At 39.6% G+C, this 15,047-nt stretch overlaps 3 protein-coding genes across 3 annotated transcripts; all 3 read left to right on the top strand.

Moving 5' to 3' along the window:
* Positions 1–4,988: 4,988 nt before the first annotated feature.
* Positions 4,989–8,001, top strand: p2ry12 (purinergic receptor P2Y12; the record flags this gene model as incomplete). The annotated part of the gene is made up of 2 exons (XM_079166063.1): positions 4,989–5,240; positions 5,920–8,001. The coding sequence occupies 2 exons, from the start codon at positions 4,989–4,991 to the stop codon at positions 6,763–6,765; spliced, it is 1,098 nt and encodes a 365-aa protein (XP_079022189.1). The 3' UTR covers positions 6,766–8,001.
* A 1,184-nt stretch (positions 8,002–9,185) lies between these two features.
* LOC306701197 (P2Y purinoceptor 13-like) lies at positions 9,186–10,175 on the top strand (the record flags this gene model as incomplete). The annotated part of the gene is made up of 1 exon (XM_079166452.1): positions 9,186–10,175. One exon carries the CDS (start codon positions 9,186–9,188, stop codon positions 10,173–10,175), a length of 990 nt encoding a protein of 329 aa, XP_079022578.1.
* A 2,668-nt stretch (positions 10,176–12,843) lies between these two features.
* LOC306701198 (P2Y purinoceptor 13-like) lies at positions 12,844–13,839 on the top strand (the record flags this gene model as incomplete). Its single annotated transcript, XM_079166453.1, has 1 exon — positions 12,844–13,839. One exon carries the CDS (start codon positions 12,844–12,846, stop codon positions 13,837–13,839), a length of 996 nt encoding a protein of 331 aa, XP_079022579.1.
* Positions 13,840–15,047: the final 1,208 nt, after the last annotated feature.

A 15,047-nucleotide genomic window follows, 5' to 3' on the forward strand; every position in this document is an offset into this window, starting at 1 on the left:
TTACACTGTCGAAACAAAGTGTGGCCCACACATTTCGAATATGAAGCTAATGTTAGAGCATGCCAATGGAAATGTATACACGTAAACATTTCTACATAAAGACAAAGACAGTCACAAACAACCCACAAGGTAGGACCACCCTGGATGTATATATGTCTCTTTTTTCTCTCTCTCTCTATGTGGTAAGAAGTTCCTGTCTTCCGTCTTCCTGTCAGGATGGCAACATGATCAACCACTGTTTCTAAAGTTCAGGGGTCGCAGTTCAGCCGCATCAACCAGGCTTTTCAGACCACAGCTGTTACAGCTCTGTGTCTGTTATTAGCTTGATGTTTGGCCTCAAACACAGAGCTTTATTTCCGTTACATTTCCTCAAACCTCACACTTGCTGCTGTGATAAAAGATGCTCCAAAGGCCACTTAAAGGCAGGGCATTTTTGCTCAAAGCAGGGCTACTAATAGCAATACCTCACGCACAGAGAGGCTATTACGTTTACCCCCTTCACTCTCTAGCTTCATCATCACCACAGGATGAGAACAAGTCGGTAGCTGTCTTAAAGCAGGCTTGTGGTCTGGGATTGGTAGAAAGTAAGTAAGAGTGATGACTTAAAGGTCGAGGGATGACCTGCAGAGGTGAGAATAGTAGCGCAGCTACAGAGAAGAAAAAGCATAGGAGGGGGTGTTGGGGAGGCTTAGAGGGGTTTAAATGGAAATTCAGTCAAGTCTCAGTTACGTTCTTTTTGTTTCCTTCCCTCATTCCCTTCTCCCTGTCCGTCCGAGAAGGAGCTGACGAGGATTACTGTGTGTGTGTGTGTGTGTGTGTGTGAATATAGTGCAGCTTTCCCTGAGTCTGCAACTCTGCATTCACACACTATTTGATTATGTATTTGTAAAATCATTCATGAACGTTTTAAAAATCAATACAAGAGGTAGGAGAACAAGGACTGTTTTCATCCATGTCTGTCCAGACCCTGACCTGGTGTTCAAGAAAAGGCCTGATCCTCATAGATAGGACACTCAGGGCCCAAGGAATGTGCCACACCTCATAATTCCAGCCAAACTTAATACTGGTCCCTCATTGGCCAAAAGTGCTTCTATGTCCTGGGGACACGCATTTGATAAAACCAAAGCGCGAGCTTCAAATCAGCCCCTTTCTGTCCGAGCTTGCTTGCTGCCAGGAGGTCCCCGAGGAAACGTTTGCTTCTCAAAAAATCCTATAGGTCATAAGTCAAATTCGCTAGATGAACATAGACTGTGTTTTTATATTTTTGTTTTTGGATCCTGCAGGAGGATCATCCTGCTACGACCAGTTCTCTCATCATTAATGTATACAGTGCCGGCCAAAGGAAGACAATTCCATTTTTCGCCGAAGAGCCCCCTCTCTGCCGAGACAGAGGCGGATTGCGCAACGCCGAAGATGCGCAGCTGAGTTTCACCTTAAACTCAAAGGACCAAATGAAATCATCTCATAGTAATTCGTAGTTTATTCGGTGTCTGGGCATAATTAGGTCATTGTGTGTTTGATTCCTTAGCGTGTTTTGTTTACTGTAGTGTTTATAACGTGTTTTTGTTTAGGCATCCTGTTAGACTCTGCATTTTCTACTCCTGTAACCGTGCAGTACTAGATCAGTCACTGCTAGTGGAGGTGGAGATTGTGATCTTATCACTTCGCATACATACAGCAGAGAGGCACTGATGATGCAACCAACAGTATAATGCATCTAGTGACTAAAAACCTTGAGAATCCGAGGGCCTATGCTGGACTGTTGTTCGTAGATTTAAGCTCAGCCTTAACAAATACATTGGAGACCACTCACCAGTGGTTATCCATAACCAGAACATAGCACAGGTTGACTCTTACAGATACCTGGGCATACACATTGACAACAAACTGACATGGAGTGTTCGGGGAGAAAATGTCTGCACTAGGGTCCAACAGCGGCTACACTTCCTTCGTAGGCTGAGAGGCTTTGGTGTCAACCAGAAAGTGTTGCTCCTCTTCTACCGCGCCGTAGTTAAGAGCGTCCTACGGTTTGGCATCTCAGCCTGGTTTGGCAACCTCAGTGTACAGCTGAAAGATTAGATTACCCGGCTAACACAAAGAGCCATGAAAATCATAGGAGTCAGACAGCATCCCACACTCCAGGCTGTCTTTGATGAAACTATCATCAGACAGGCCCAGAAGATTATTTCAGAACCTCATGTCCTCCACCCTGAATACCAGCCTTTTCCCTCAGGCAGACGCTTCAGAGTCCTCTAGTGCAGGCTCAACCGCTTTAAGAACTCCTTTGTCTCCCTGTCCATCAAAGCCCTAAATGGCAAGCTAGCCGGATCCTAACCCCTGTAACGCTGATTTTTATCTTAACTGTAAACATGTACTTTCTATGATGATTCTATGTTGATGAGGCTGCTCTACTCTTACTGTACATATTATGTACACTATTACGATGACTACAGGTGTGTTGTACGATGGGCAGTGTGCAATTTATGTGTTGGCTGGTGGCAGTCTGTACCTGTAGGTACTGTGTGACTGTGGATATTTTGAGTGAACACCAATTTTGAGACTCAATTTATAGTTTGGTTATTGGTCCCTGTTCTCAGGGTGGTTCCCCGTTATTATTACTAATTGTTAATGAGCTTATTGGTATTAATAACTCCATTGATGTTAATAGTTTAGTTTTCATATTTGCTGATAACCTGATAGATCCCAACAACTTCATAATTTTATCCTTTTCAACCTTCGTTTTAATTTGTCGTAATCAGCATATGAATTACCGAGTTATGGCCTAAAACATGTTCCTTGAGGTGACAGTGATCCTTTGACCATCAAATTCTAATCAGTTCATCTAGTCCAGGTGGACATTTGTGCCGAAATTCTTTGCAAGACAGTGCATGCTTGACGCAGGCCTGATCAGACCCAGATTTGCAGATCACAGCTGTGGAAAACATGACTGCATGTAAATATGGAGGACTGGAAAATTGACCTCAAGTAAGGTGTATATGAATACATTTAGACTGAGCTATATGTGACAACAACCACAAGAGCATGCAAATTTACCGTCTAGTCATTTAGATAAGCATTTCTTTAGGAAGTGAATGCTGCTGACTTTGCCAATTCTGCTCCAGACACAGGAAGTTGCAGCATTGCCATGTTAACTGCTGGCACTCAATAGAATGCAGGGCAAAAGGCCATCAGGGTTATTTGATGAGCAGAGAAGTATATAGCAACAACAGCAGGAAATTGGTCCCTGTATGTTGCCTACAGCTTACTGTAATAATTTGGGAGAATAATTAAGCATACATTGCTTTTCTTCTTTGTGTCAGCCCCGCAACTCTGAACACTCCAAAACTCGAAATACTCCATAGGGTATACTGAGGCAACATAGCACTTGACTTTCCCGGCACATTTCAGCAGCAATTTTACACTCACCATGATGGTTGATGTGGCGTACACTGTGTGTCTTTACAAGATCATACACAAAGTTGCCTTTGTCTTCACTTCAGGTGTGTCTCCAAGAGAGGATGGTCGGCGTGTGAAACCACTTTAAATTGGAGCTAATGTCTGTGTCACAATGCTGACCGTGTTTTAGAGACCCCTTGATAGAAAACGTTACAACCAGCATGCCCTGGGAAGGAAAAAAGTAAAAAATTTGAAAGGTAATGGGAGCAAGGGGAACGTTTTAGATCAGTGCAGCATTTGCCAAAATCCGTTTAATATCTTTTCCACCTTGGAATAGAAGGTTTTACTGCCATAAGTTTCCATGCTGTATATTTGCGTTGTATTGTATCAAAAGTCTCATACTTTATCTGTGTTGGTCACCTGAGACTGTTCAGTGTTTGCTTGTTGTAAAGAGAATAATGTTTTTCAATGACTCACAATGTGACAAATCCATTTTCTCTTGCATAATCCTGACCTTTGGTAGTTCCCTTGTTTTTTATTATCTAGAATCAGTACATCAGATTAAAATACAGCACATTTAAACGAACCAAATGACCAAATTAACCAAATTAGTTTGATTGCAATGCATGCATCTATATATATATATATATATATATATATATATATATATACATATATAAAATAAGAACATAAAATGAAAAAGGCTATTTAGACACCATATAAAACAATGCAGAAGTGCAGATTACAAAACAATGCTTTCAAAAGTAGAAGAAGTGAATAAGAGGAAACACATTAGCTTAAAATACATTTTGAAAGAACAACGGGGGGGGGGGGTCACATATTTCCTAATGCTTTATTCAAAAAAACATGCCAATAAAAGAGTGTCATAAAAGCATGTATGCAACAACAGCCCTGAAGATAATGTGGCCTTTAAATTAGCTAGATGCTGTAGGTTTGTGCCTTGTTGCTGTTTATAATATGTATGTTTAACTTTGTGTTTATCTGCTACACATTAATTGAGTAAACTCAGCTGAAGTCTTCGTGCCAGTTAAAATGGATCTAGAAAAGTTGTCTTCAGCCTATCCTCGTGACAGGAAGGAAAAGAGAAAGTCTTCCTGTGACTTATGTATCACTACCCTACACACACGCACACACACAAACACACACACACTTGTTTGAAACATTGAAACTGTCTGGACAAGACAGATGGTCAGTGTCACAGTATAAAAGATAGATCCTACACTTGGATTTTGATTGGACTTCACTGACATATCAGCATAATTAACAGGTCAGTTACAATTCTTAAATTGCATTTATTATATTAAAGCGGGATACATTATATATTGAGCAAATGTTGATCTGTACCATTTACATAAAGACATGAAAACCAGGTATAATGTAAATGTAATCAAACAGCTATAAATACTGCTTTATAATGTTATATTATGACACATGACACACACAAATTGAACATAACTATAATTAAGGACTCACTTTTTCAAGAGCGCACTAGACTTAACTTCAAGGTTCAACAGGATTTTTTCTCTGTTTTGTTTCTAAGAAGAACTTTCTCTTGTAATTTTTTAGATAGCATGGAGGGAAATACAACATATCCCCTGTTCCCTGCCAATCAAAGCCACACCAACACCACTTGTTCCCGGGACAACGTTTCGAAGACGGTGGTTTTCCCTGTTCTCTACTCCTTTCTCTTCCTGCTGGGGCTTTCACTCAACGGCGTGGCTGTGTGGGTGTTTTTTCGCATCCCATCGAAGTCTCACTTCATAATATACCTGAAGAATATTGTGGTTGCCGATGTCATCATGACCTTCACTTTCCCTTTCAAGGTGTGGTTTAACGGCACATTTTGACTTTAAATTGTATCTAAGTTGTAACTAATGGCTTTAGTAATGGTTATTAAACTATTTCTAACACATTAGTAATAGTTCATTCATAAGAGCATCATTTTGGTTACTAGGTTGTGAAAAGTCTCTGTTGAGTCATTTCTCAATTTATCACAAGTAATCAAGTCTGTAGTTATGAATGTTAATAGCTAATTAATAAGGATTTTTAAACGTACATTTTGAAGTTATACGATAATTGTCATTTATTATTAAGGGTCAGAAGTTTCTCAATTCTTTAAGCCATGAGCAAAACTATGTAAGTCATCTGCAGTTGTATATGTTTTTTCAATAATTCATCCATTCTGCTGTTGTAAATGTTGATAATCAATTCATAAATTGATTGTGCACCAAGTGCCCTGCTGCTAAAAAGATAAAGTAAGTGTCCTGTGAGAGATGGATAAACACCAGTCAGAAAGATTTCTCACTATTTAGCAACCCTTGTTCTCATTATTGACTTTTAATTGAGCAATACAGCATTATTAGATTAATTACCAAAAAGCAAAGTCATTAGTTACAAAAAAATAGTGGCTAATAAGAAACTTGTAAATAAAATATACTGTTCTGCTTTAATTTCTAGCGCTTAATGTTCAGTCTTTTACGTGTAACTGTTGTGTTTCGGCAGGTGTTATCAGACTCCAACATGGCTTCCACTGGGCTGCGTATATTCGTGTGCCGGGTCTCCTCAGTGCTCTTCTACCTCACCATGTATATCAGCATCCTCTTCTTCGGCCTCATCAGCATAGATCGCTGCAGGAAGACCCTCAAGCCCTTCAGGGGGACTAATGCGGCCCGCTTGGCCCGTCGCAAACTCCTTTCAGGAGCCATATGGACCTTTCTGCTGGTTCTCTGTCTGCCCAATGTGATCCTGACAAGTAAGACCCCACCGTCTTCACATTTCAAGTGCAGTGACCTGAAGACAGCGGCTGGGCTGTACTGGCATGAGGTGGTAAATCACGTCTGTCAAGTCATTTTCTGGGGCAACCTGGTGACTGTGATAGTATGCTACATTCTAATCACCAAAGAGCTGTACAAGTCCTACGCCCGCGCTCAGGCCCGCAGCAGTGGAGGGACTATATGTCGAGCACCAGGTGGGGCATCAACTCGGAAACCCCAACAGGCCAAAAGAAAAATGAGTGCAAACGTATTCCTGGTTCTGGCTGTGTTCTTTGTGTGCTTTGTGCCGTTTCACTTTGCCCGTGTGCCGTACACCATGAGCCAGACCCGAGGGGTTCTCTTTGACTGTCAACTCAAACTCTTCTTTTTTCAGCTGAAGGAAAGTACGCTCTTCCTCTCATCCTTAAACTCTCTTCTGGACCCTCTCATCTACTTCTTCCTCTGTAAGTCCTTCAGGGCCACCCTGTTCAAAACCCTGCGGCTGCCTCCTGGTTCCTGTAGCAGGCTAACAGGGAGAGGTTCAGACACAGATACAGGCAGCGCCGCTCTTAGAGACTCTTCTGTCTGTGCATGAAACCACCGGACACCATGAGGACTTATCTGAATGTCCACATTCTGTAATGATGACAACAACATTGCCACAAAGACGAAATAATGTGCGGCTGTCGGTTTAACTGTGTCAAAAATGAAGAACCGACGCTGGCATGTTCTTTCAGTTCTCTGTTCCATTTAATAACAACACGACGATCCTCTTCTGTTTTCAACATCTTGAAAAGAAGAAATGTGATGCATTAATTCACAAACTGAAAATGAATCGACATCCATAGGATTCTTCTAAAATAGATAACCTGTATAACAATATGAGAAATAATCTCCTGTCAATACACGGTGATCTTTTATTGTTGCATGTACATGCTGTTTAGCTGTGTTAGCATTGATTTTTCAGGATAATCATATAGCAGGCAAATGTTTAAAAATGTTACGTCTGGAGATATTTGTGATTTATTCTAGTTTTGCTGCTAACAATGATCTCCATCTATATAAGTAAGTAAGTATATCTACGGAATATAGGGGGCTTTCCAAATGACTGGTTTGTGTGCCTTCTGTTACAACCGCACAGCTAAAAGACTGGAAACTACCACTTTTACAGTGGTTACAATTAAGGAAATAGAGATGAAATACTTTCATTATTTGTTGTGTGTGTGATTTGGGCCATATTATGAGGTTGGTGTTCTTCACAAAGCCAAATATCAAACCCCATATTGCTTAATCAGCCACAATATATGATTCAGTTCACTTACAGTATCTACTTCTTGCTGGGAATGTACTTAGAGTAAAAATGCATTGTTACATTCATATTTGAGCTTGCTATTGTCAAATGTATAAATCCACCGTGGGCATGAATGAGGTAAAAGAAGATAACGAACACAAGCTACATCGCTACTAAATGATCACTATTTCACTGTTAAAAAAAAAATTGGGGCTTTCATAACATCTTTCAATGTTGAGACCGGTAGAAATAAAGTAACCATGATTGGATGTTTAAAGACAGAAAGTACCTCAGCCTGAAAACACATAGCTTACCACAATCTATGTTATTTGAATCCTCTGCGTCCCCCCCCCCCCCCCCCCCACAGCAGCTCATTGTTCATAGATTTGCATCTTTCTGGTTGAAAAGGCTGACACACTTTGGTAAAATATCTTGTGAAGGTGTTAATCTCCCAGGCTTCACAGTGTGGAGTGACGGACATAAACATTGCTGGTGAGTGAATTAATATTGTGTTTTGTTTCACAACTTTTTCGATTAAATTGAGAGGTGATTGAAGAAATCAAGCTTTCTAATTGATTAGAAGTATATTCTGTGTGATCACTTTGATATGATTTCATCAACTGTGGGTGAACTTTCTCAAAATGTTGAGGGGGAGAAAAATCTTAAAATTGAGCAGTTTTGTAGTATTTGTAATAAGATAAGATAGATAATAATAAGATGAGATAAGATAATGTCTTTTTATTGTCATATACAAATACACATACACAAAATTTGACCTCTGCATTTAACCCATCGCTGGCTTATAGGGAGCAGTGGGCTGCTGAGAAGCGCCCGGGGAGCAGTTAGGGGTTCAGTGTCTTGCTCATTCTCTTAACATTATATCCACTCTTACTATCTAAATTAAACACAGAAAATACAAAATGTACACACTAAATACACGCTTAAGGTTAAGAATTACAAATATTAAATCGGAAACAATTCCTAAATATAAAACAAAGAGAAGCAGACACATTAAAGAAGCTTTGAAGCAACTAAAATCTATTGTACAGAAGGGACTGTGACTACCTACCAGTCTCTAAAAGTTGGTAGCTATTGTGTAGGCCTATATGTAAATTTAATCTGAAAAATAATAAAATCCATTTTTTTGCTTTTGTTTTTGGCACGGTGAAAACAAATCCTACAATTGCATAACTTCCTTCAGTCAGTGTCAACAGTGGAGTCCGGTTCTGCATCCAGAATGCATTCAAATCCTCAGGTTGAGCATTCAAAACCAAGTCATAGTAACAAATTGTCTTTTAAACTATAATGACAAATGCAAATCAGGTCCAACTGGGCAAGAAGGAAGCTTTTGCGGTAGTAGTCTCAAACGAGTCGTAGGCAGGGGCCATTTCCAGTAAATCTCAGCCCTCTGGTCCTCACCTCATCGTCATCATTTACTCAGAAACACCTCTTCCCTAAAACTGGATGTTATTTTCTCGCATCACTAAATTCATGCCAATGCACTCTTGATCAAATCTGAACATTTCACTTTCAGAGTTCAAGAAATATGAATCAAAAGCAAAAAATGGGGATGTGGGTCTGGTCTACAGGGCTTACAGAAATGCCTGCTATTCCCATCCCACGAGCTGCTCACAGGCGTAAACCAGTTCAGGATTAGAAGGACAAAGCATGTTGAGTTTCTCTTTGATGACTGTATGTTGTTGTTTTTTATTTCAGATTGCATGATGGTGTCTAAAAACGCAGAACCCGTCTCCTCTGATTGTGCTTCTTCTACCCATGCGACCGTAGATCTGGCCATCTCGTGCCTTTACCTCTTGTTGTTCCCCATTGCGTTACTGCTAAACGGGGTAGCCGCATGGGTGTCTCTGCACCTCAGGTCCACCTCTACCTTCATAGTGTATCTCAAAAACCTGGTGGCGTCTGACCTGCTCATGACGCTGACACTCCTGCCGATGGCAGCTAGCATGCTACCTGGAGCCTCACTTGAGTTAAGGGCGTTCACTTGCCGTTACTCCACTGTCCTTTTCTACTGCTGTTTGTACACAAGCATCGCTTTGATCGGTCTTATCAGCCTTGACCGCTTTTTCAAAATTGTTAGACCATACGGAATGGTGTTGGGACAAAACGTGGTCTTCAGTCTTGTAATGTCCTCCTCGGTTTGGGTGGTGTTATTTGGCGGTACAGCCATCCCAACGTTCATTCTAACAGACCAGGATCCTGTTAATGTAACAGGAGATTTCTGTATGTCCCTGAAAAGTCCAGCTGGTGTGACTTTTGAGAAGTATGTGGTGTTATCTATGGAGAGTCTTTTCTGGCTTGTCAGCATAGTGATTGTGTTTTGCTACATGTGCATCACCCTGAAAGTCCTGCAGTCCTTCAGAAACTCTGGGAGCAACAACAGCGACGGAACGAAGAAGACCAAGCTACGAGTCTTCCTGATCCTTCTTGTTTTCTTTGTGTGTTTTGTGCCCCTCCACGTGATGCGCGTTCCGTTCACACTATATGAAATATTTGAAAGTGATGTCTGTGAGCAATTGTGGGTCAGCATAATCCATAAATTAGTCCTGTGGATCTCTATCACTAATACCTGCCTGGACCCTCTTCTTTACATCTACCTGTGCAGGGAGTACAGAAACAAACTGGTTGATATGATGAAAGCTAAAGGGGTCTGTGTTGGGTTATATTCCGGTGAAAATGAGGATGTCTCACAGTAGAAATAAGTACCTTTAAGAAGTTAGAGATAGATAAGATGTCCTTAGTCACAAATTAGGCTGTTGTTTAATATTATGGCAGCAAGAGAACCTGAGTAGCCCTTAGTAGCCTTTAAATTCTGTGTTGTACTGCCCTTTAGTGGCCTAATGAGGATTAACATCTATAAAACAAGGTCAAACCTATATGATATACAAAGATACATCAGCAAATTAATTATTCTATTCTAAATGAAAAGGGTTTAACAGTTTTAACACACATATACAATGTAAATCTCACTGGTAAGAGCTGTGTGTCTTTTATGCACATACCATATATGTATACGTGTAGATATCTATTTAAGTACATTCTTTCTTTCAAGTTTTCACAATGCAACACTATGTTTTAATTCCATATTGAGGTTTTATTGTTTCAGATTTGAGTGTGATGTCTTCCTTTTATTATTTTTTTCTGTGAGGGGTGAACACAGATACAGTCTAAGCCAATTGTCTCTACTATCGGTTTTTAAGAGGGAATTTAAATGATAAAATATTAAAGGAGGAAAGATGAGACTGTGTAGATCATTCCCATCATCATTAATACTTGTATTGACCTTAAACAATTATTAGTGAATGGAAATGGGGACTAAGCTTAAAGTTCATTTGTCTGCTACACAACAGAACAATAACTGCATCCTATAAAGTTGTGGCCTAATATTTCACAGGCTGGTCACATAAATCTTTTTCTCTTCGGTTCTTGTAAATCCAAATGTAATAGATTTTAAATAGACTTTGCTCAGTTGCCAGAAACAATTTTATTTGAATGAATTTCTTGTATTCTGTTTTTTATTGTCTTAATAAATGATGTCATTACGTTGAATTAATAAAATGTTGTACATGTTTATTGCTGTATTGTAAATATCAAGTGCTAAGAAGTATTATATAGTAGTATATTCTAGACTACACTCCAAGAATAATTTCCGTCACTATTACGATGTAACAAAGATTTTCAATTAGTTTGACTGAAAAGGAATTGAAACACACCCCCTATACAATAAATCTTCTTGGCAGCTATTGCACTCCCTTTGTTGAACTGGAGAAAAAGCTCCAGTGTGGCCTGTGGGACTGTTTTGTTGGCTGTAACAGCTGAGGCCACCCTGTGGGCAGATGATGCCACTGCACCTGTTGCTACAGAATCAGCTTTTTAATTATTGCAGAAAGGTGTACAATCCATCAAGCAAGCAACCAGACAACCAGGCAATCAAAAAGCTAAATTACCTAAGTAACAAACATGAAGACATGAGGAGCACAAAAAGGGAGAAAACCACCTGTCCGCTTAGCTTTTTTAAACAAAGAATCATCACCTGCACTCATAGTTATTATATAAGTGTATGAGGTTGGAGTGTATGAGGTTGGTGAGTGGGGAAACAAATGATGTGTATTTAACCCTCCAAACGATGCTCAGAGTCAAAGGCATGTCAATGCCAGGGACATTTGCTGTGCTTAATGAGTCAGAGGATGGTGTCTACACATGTAGGAGAGTTCAGGTAAAAGATTGTAAAAAAATATTAAACAAACATACATGCTTGCAGCTTCATCTTAAAGGTGAGACAGAGATGGTGACGTGTGTCTGAGGTTTATGTGTGGGCCAAAGGAAGCATGGGGCCCCCTGAATACCAACCTGCACTCAATCAAATCTGCTCTAAGTCGTGTTTACACTGCAGCAGTGTTGTATGACGTCTGCTTTGCTTTTGTCCAAAGACCAGTGGGTGTTCCTATTTTTGCATACGTCCTGATGAATTGGCAATTTTATCACAGCGGAAACGATGATTTGTTTGCTAGGAAAATTCGACAGTGTTTCATAAACACCTACCATCTCAGTATATTGTCACACAGGTCCATGTTGCAGCTTTGTGTTTGAGAAGAGTCAAGTCATCAACCGTAAGTTATCATCAACATGTTATTGACATAATTAGTTAACGATGTAGTATTTATTAATGATAGATTCATTTGTGATGATAACCACTATGATAATTATTTTCTTTCTGAATGAAAAATACCTAATACAATGTTTAATGATACAAGACAAGCATAGCATGTTTACATAGTGTCAAATATACTGTTTCATTAGTTGAATTAGTTACATCTTTATCCACACTAACTTGTAAAGTACAGAATTAAAAAAGAGCAAGAGCAGTCCTGTCAGAAGAAAGAACTCCATAAGCCCTCCTTACTAAATGTATGTGTATTCACACTCATTTTTTAGTTATTTACTTTTTTGGTAGGAAAATTAGGTGTATATATATATACATGTATAATAGAAAATATTGTATAAAATGATGCTACAAATGTCTTTTTTACCCTTCAATGTACAAGCTTGTTCCTTTGCTTTGCTTAGCCTGCAGCCTTGACTGGAATAAGTGACAGATAATGGATCACTGTATGGTTCCTCCATTTGACAGCAGCCAACAGAGTAAGTGGAGAAAGTGAAAAAAATACCAAATTAACCCCAATGATTTGCTGTGGAATTATTTCTATGTATTGGACACTGTTAAAATTATTACATTACACAGCGGGACTGTTTGTTTGTTAGTATAATAAAATATAAAACCATAATGAAGATGATGTTTCTTAACAGGATGAACTGTTGCTTCTAAAATCAAACTTTTCATTCTCCTCAGGTGCAGCGACGCCAATGAATCAAACGTCTCACAATGATTCGGACGTTGACGGCTTAATTTACAACCCAAATGTTGTCACTGCTCTCTACTTTTTGATGTTCCCCATAGCTTTGTTGCTGAATGGTGTTGCCGCCTGGGTTTCTCTGCACATCAACGCCACCTCCAACTTTGTGGTGTACCTAAAAAATATAGTAGCTGCTGACATTATTATGACCTTGATCATCCCATTCAAAGCTGCAAGAGACTTGCCAGGTGTGTCAAACACAATACACATACTCTCATGTTATCTCAGTGCCATTTTCTACAGTACACAGTACACATGTATCGCTCTGCTGGGCTTAATCAGTCTGGACCGTTTTTTCAAGATCATGATGCCCCACAACAAGTTCTTTGGTCGGAATCTGACCTTTAGCAAGCTGATATCAGGCTCAGTCTGGGTAATACTGCTTGGAGGCACAGCTTTACCAAATATCATTCTAAGTAACGAATCAGTGGCCAATATAACGGAGATCTCTTGTATGAAGCTGAAAGGACCGGCTGGACTTGTAGTCCATGAGATGATAGTTATTTACCTAAATGTTTTCTTCTGGTTTGTCAGTGTGGTCATTGTGGTTTGCTACATTTGCATTGCAAACAAGGTTATCCAGTCTTTTCGGAAATCTGGCAGCAGCAACAACCAGGGAGGGCGGAAGATCAAACTACGTGTTTTCCTAGTTGTCATTGTGTTTTTTGGGTCATTCGGACCGTATCACATCTTTAGGATCCCATACACGTTTCAACAAGTCAACTCTTCTTCCTACACTGGCTGCACTATTTTAAGCAGCAAGTTGGCTCTGGACCTCAGCCACTGGCTTGCCTGCACAAACATCTGCATGGACCCACTTCTCTACGTCTTTCTGTGTCGGGAGTTTAAGGAGAAACTGATGTCTATGATGAAAAACGTGTTCGTCTCGTTCCAAGAAGCCTCAGCAGACAAAGTAGAAGGCACTTTGCCACAGAGTGGAGTCTGACAAAGGTCACGAAGATGCTTTGTCATGTACTAAGCTCAGATGTTACTGATTTTGTAGACTAAAAGTCAGATTATTGTTGTATTGTTTTTGTGTTTTTGTTGTGTCATGAAGTTTATACCAACATGAAGTTGTTCTGTGCTGTTTCGTGTCTTCTCAACTAGTCGCTGTAAATAGCTTGAAAACCATTAACAGGAAATACAATAAGGGTGGGTGAGATAAACAGCATGAGAAAAGAAGATGCTGTTATTATGCTGTTTTAGTCAATAAAACACAGTTTTACAGTAGAGTAGGAGGGAGACTGTAAATGAGGCGACCATGCAAAGCAAGAAAAGTGAAGTTAGATAACATTTGCATCTCACACTGAAGTCATATGTTTGTTGTGATAGTAAAAATGGGACAGACAAACAAGTAAAGTCTGCTCTGTATATAGGGAGTTGCTATAATCAATATAAAATAAACGCTAAACAGAGTTATTATCTGTTCAGTGCCGCACATTTCAAACACAAATGTTAGGATCAACACATTTTCCATTTGAATGCCACTTCTTGTAAATACCAGTTGAGAAAACGCTTGAGCAAAGAGTTGCGCTCACAGCCTGTGTGGGTCTAGAAACCACAGGTTTCTGTGTAAGTCTGACGAAACAACAACAGTTATGGTCAGAGAAGCTGATAGTTCACTTGAGGACCTGTAGCAAACACATGCATGTCATTTCTCAGCTCATGTTTTTCCCATCGGACAGAATTCCTGGCACAGAGCCAAGCAAAATCTCACAGGAAATCATGTTGTGTCGTTCTCAGAATGCACTCTTTTTTTTTATCAAAACAGCACAAAAGGGGAATAAAGAAAGCAAAACTTTATAAATTTTAAGTGGAATGGAATGTTCAATCACTTGTTATGTACTCGTAGTGTGTTTTGCATTGTTAGAGAAAATATGTGCAATCTCAAAAAACACTCTTACAGAGGTATGGACATGTGGTCTTAGTAGTAAATAAAAAACATACAAAATTACATTTTTCACAAATACTTTGTTAATAACTCTGCTGTCGTGGCATAGCTTATATTTATGATAAAATAGTTCAAGGGAACCAGGCAACACATTTCATGAGAAGTAGCTAAATATACTGTATACACATCCTTTCTTTGTTATGTTGCTGTGTCTGTGGTTAGTGCTGCTAAGACAGACAGATGGAGGTGGGGTAAATAAGCTG

This window comes from Pholis gunnellus, assembly GCF_910591455.1.
Source record: "Pholis gunnellus genome assembly, chromosome: 9".
In the NCBI taxonomy this organism is placed as follows: Eukaryota; Metazoa; Chordata; class Actinopteri; order Perciformes; family Pholidae; genus Pholis; species Pholis gunnellus.